The sequence below is a fragment of the Rhea pennata genome, chromosome 14, assembly GCF_028389875.1.
Source record: "Rhea pennata isolate bPtePen1 chromosome 14, bPtePen1.pri, whole genome shotgun sequence".
NCBI lineage: Eukaryota > Metazoa > Chordata > Aves > Rheiformes > Rheidae > Rhea > Rhea pennata.
The window spans coordinates 202,482-206,777 of NC_084676.1; the positions used below are offsets into that span (position 1 = coordinate 202,482).

Sequence of the window (4,296 nt, forward strand, 5' to 3'; positions counted from 1 at the left end):
GTGAAAGCAAGTAGCACCTGCAAGGTATGTTGGAAATGAACTTGTGTTCCTGGGTCAATGGCAACTTGGCAAAAGGAACACTTCCATATATAGCTCAGTAAAGGTGTCCTCTCACAGCTGAACAAGGAGTGAATTGGCTTTGATACTGAAGCCCAACAGGAAGAGTTAAGGTAAACTCTTTAATGGTTGTCTGCTGACCACCTCTGTAGCAGTGCTGCCTAGCACAGCCACTCCTCTGCCTGTGACAGGATTGCAGCTGCAAAGGCCTTAGTGGGGCTGCCTGTTACTGAGGCCCAGGTTGTGAGCTGCTGTTGCTCCCTCTTCTCTCCTTATCAAGTTGCTCCCCCAAACCCACTTTTGCTTGCTGTTTAAATCAGAAATGCTTGCCAACTCTCAGCATCACAGCTGCTGTTTGCTCCTACTGAAGCCAGCAGTATCCTGCCACATCTCCAGCATTGGGGACAGCAATGTGGAGAAGTGTCCACAGCTGGTGATGCCAAGATGGTAGTCGCTGTCACAGTGGCTTGAGTTCAAGCCTTGGTGTTGGGAAACACATGGCTCTCTGGTAACACTGCCAAGGATGGCAGAGCTTGGGTAGCTACAGCTCAGCCTGCCAGAGCTGTAACCTTTTATAAATGCAGAAAAAACTCTGAGAACAAGAGGTGGTGGAGGTGGTGTGGCTGAGAGGGAGCTCTTAGGAAGAGCTGAGCATGGTCATTCTTAATGAGAGAAGGTTCAGAAATGCTTGGTACAGGTATCTCACAGCGAGCTCACAAGATCGCTCTTTGTGGGGGTAAAACCTGCAGGCAGCCACAAATCTTTCTGGCTAGAGTCACTGTGAGGTGCTTGCTGCTGCCTGGAGATCTCTAGGGCAATTAGGAGAAGTAACCAAGGAGCCTCCACCTGCACCTGAACTGGGTGTGGCCCCTGACCAGGAGAGGTAGGAGGGGAGGAGGTGTCCCCAGGCAGAGGGGAGCCTCCTGCTCTCTCTGTCCTCTGCCCATGAGCATCCCACAGGGAGATCCTAGGGCCTGGGGAGTGCTGGGAGCATGGGCCTGTAAGTGTGCACAGGAGGAGGCGCCAGCACTTCACCAAGCTCCCTTCAGCCTCAAGTCAGGCTGACAGACTTACCCTGCCAACCATGGAGCTGCTGCCCCATGGGCAATGGCATGCCATAGCCACGGGCCCCAGCATGGCTTCTCCAGTCCCTGGGCCTGCACTTACAGAGCGCAAGTTTGCACCAAGAGACAGGAGTCATGGGCAATTTCCTGCCCCAAGTCAGAATGCTCTGTCATTAGGCTTCATTATGAGGACTTACAGGGCTAAGTCCTGCCTCAGCAGAAAAAATCCAAGAGGAGAAGAAGGAAGGAGGAGGTTTTCGAGGCTCAAAAGGAACAAGACCTTATGGGAAGGAGCAGGGGGGAGGGGGCAGGACTTGCTCTCTTTTGGCCCCCCCCAAAGGCCCCAAGTTGTTTGATGCCTGCAAGGTGGAGCCTGTCCTCCTGGCTCAGAAAATGTTGACCATTTCTTTATAAGTGGAGGGCCTCCTTCCACAGGCCCTCTTTTTTCTTTCTTAGAAGGGGTAAGGGCTGTTTGGGTGCTTCTGCCCACTTAGTGAGGGGAGGAGAGAAGCCCACAGGCATGCTGTATGGTTGCTGCCTGGGCTCGCAGGTGGTAGGTGCTGGGGCCTCAGCTCTGGCTGCCCCCAGCAGGTGTGTGTCATTATATCGGGATGGGCACAGCGGCCAGGGCTGACCCCAGAAAGGGGCTGTGCCCCTATGACAGCACAGAGGACAAGTCACAAAGGGAAGGGGCTGTCACCAGGGCACCTGCAGGCGGTGGCCCTGCAGCACTACCAGGTCCCCAGCTGTACAGCCTGGGCCAGCCCAGGCTGCAGCAGTCTCTATGGGTGAGTGCAGCAGTGGGGCAAGGCTGGGCTGGATGAAGGCCGAGGCACCAACGCCGGCTCCCTCTCACAGGTTTCCAACACTGCAGCCAGGGCTGAGCTGCACAGGGCAATGTGTTGAGTCTAGGACGTTGGCACCTCGAGGGCTGGAGGCAGAGGTTCCCAGAGAGCCCAGGTGCCCAGAGACCTGTTGTGGATGTGCTGGACACCTGCAGCTCTGCGGGCCACTGCTCCCTTGGGGGACATGGGGCCTTGGGAGTCCCCATTCTGGTGGCACTTGCCCTTTCTGCACCCTGCCCCCAGGGCAAAACATGGCCAGGTGCTGGGCCTTGGGGGGAGGGGTTGGCAGGATGGGCCCCACAGTGTCTAAGGCCTGCATCCCCCTGGAGCCTGCAGGCACCAGGGCCCAAGCACTTTCCCTGGGGCGATCCAGGGTCCCGGCTCAGGCAGCACTCACGAACCCCATCCTTGCTGCCTCTGGGTTCCCTTGCCCCCTCTCCCATCCTGCCCTTTTGTGCCTGCAGCTCCTGCCACCAATCTGCAAGCTCTTACTCAACCAGCGTGGCTCACCTGCTTGTCTCTCATCTCTTGTAGGCCATGGCTGTGAGTCTTGTGCTCATCTTGGCCCTGCTAGGCATTGTCCTGCAGCCATTGAAGGTCAGTGATCACATGGATGTGGCCACGGAGCAGCAGATGCAGCAGCTTGAGGAGCAGCTGAGTCAGGAGATGACTAGGCTGCAGCAGGAGATTGCAGAGATGATGCAGGAGCCACAGAGCAGATTTTTCAGGAGAGACACAGTCTTTGTCACCTGGGACCTGTGGCAGCTTGGGGCCTTTGCTGGAGGCCTTGTGCTGCTCTTTGGGCTCTTCTGGATAGCCACAGAGCAGGACGTTGGTGAGTCTGACAGCAGCAGTGGCCTGAGCTCCTCCGGCAGCAAGAAGGAGAGGGAAGGCGAGGAGGAGGGAGCTGTGGGTGCCTTGCACTGGCTGTCTGCAGAACCACAGCTGGACTCCCCAGGAAGGAGGGCACTAGAGACCTTTTATGAGCAGCACCTCCTGGGGCCAGCACAGGATGTGGCCCACACATGCAAAGTGGTGGAGGAGATGGTGGGCAACCTCCTCCATGCCTGCCAGATGATCTCTTTGACAACTTTCCTGCCACGGCTGGAGCAGTGCATTGGTATGGGCAGCGTCTTTGAAGGCTGGAGCCACCGCGGGGAGGACACTGTCTACAGCCTGCTTGTGCCTCTGAAGCCACCACCTGGGCACTCCTTCCACCTGAAACTGGGCACTGGTGGGGAGCTGCCGGCGAGGCACGGCCGTGTTCGTGTGAAGCTGGAGTGCACATGCGAGAGGGAGCAGCTGCTGGGGGATGTGCTGTGCTTCCAACACCACTCCCAGATCCAAGTGCGCAGGTATCAGAGCCCTGGGCTCCTACATACTCTGTGCACTGGCTTCTACCTGGATGTGGAGAAAACCATCCACTGGTTCCAGCTCTTTGTGAGAAATGCCTGGGATGTGATCGCTGCTGAACAAAACTGCCAGCTGACGGTGCTGCCCTCCTCCCGTTCCTGCAAGCTCCTGCTCGCATACAACTCTGGGAGGACTGTGCATGTTGAGATAATGTTAGGGGTGCAGCAAGACGACTCGGGGGTCTTCATGGGCAGCCAAGAGGCAGAGGCCAGCCTCAGCAGCAGCACAACATGGCTGGAGAGCTGTGTCCTGCAAGAGCTACTGTTCTTCAGATTTGTGGCCAGGCAGGCTCCCCAGGGCAGCTGCCACCTGACATGTCTGCAGCTCCTCACCTGCCTCCTGGAGGACTCGGTCCTTTCCTCTGTCCACCTGAAAACAGTCACCATGCACCTCCTGACACTGCTTCCCCCAACAGAGTGGTGCCCAGAGCATCTCCTGGAGCGGCTGAGGGATGTCCTGCACTACCTGCACTGCTGCCTGGAGGAGAAACAGCTTCAACACTTCCTCCTAGGCAACAAGAGAGTGCCCAGCGAAGTCCCCCTGTCAGCCGCCTTCCAAACTGCCAGCCCACTCAACCTCTTCCAGCACCTGGCACAGGAGCCCGACACCCATGCCCAGGCACTGCGTGAGTTCACCGAGCTGCAGGATCGTCTCAGGAGCCTGTTAGGTTGACACCAAAAGAGAGTCTGCAAATGAAGCAAAAGTACATTTTGGGGAACCTCACTCGATCCCACTGAAGACGTAGTTGCAAGGAGGCATGCAACAGAGGCTCCTGTGATCACTTGCACAGTGACTGCCCATCCTTTTGGAGAGATTCGATTCCCCATGGGAGCCTTGCCCTATGCACACACCCCAGTAAATTTGCCTTTCTCACAAGCCCTCTGTCCGTGGCTGCCTTCGTCTGGGCAAGACAGAGG

General features: G+C 57.1%; 1 protein-coding gene across 1 annotated transcript; it reads left to right on the plus strand.

Annotated features, from left to right (window-relative positions):
* Positions 1-1,732: 1,732 nt before the first annotated feature.
* ITPRIPL1 (ITPRIP like 1) lies at positions 1,733-4,051 on the plus strand. The gene is made up of 2 exons (XM_062587680.1): positions 1,733-1,909; positions 2,501-4,051. Exons 1-2 carry the CDS (start codon positions 1,733-1,735, stop codon positions 4,049-4,051), a joined length of 1,728 nt encoding a protein of 575 aa, XP_062443664.1.
* The last annotated feature ends 245 nt before the right edge of the window (positions 4,052-4,296 follow it).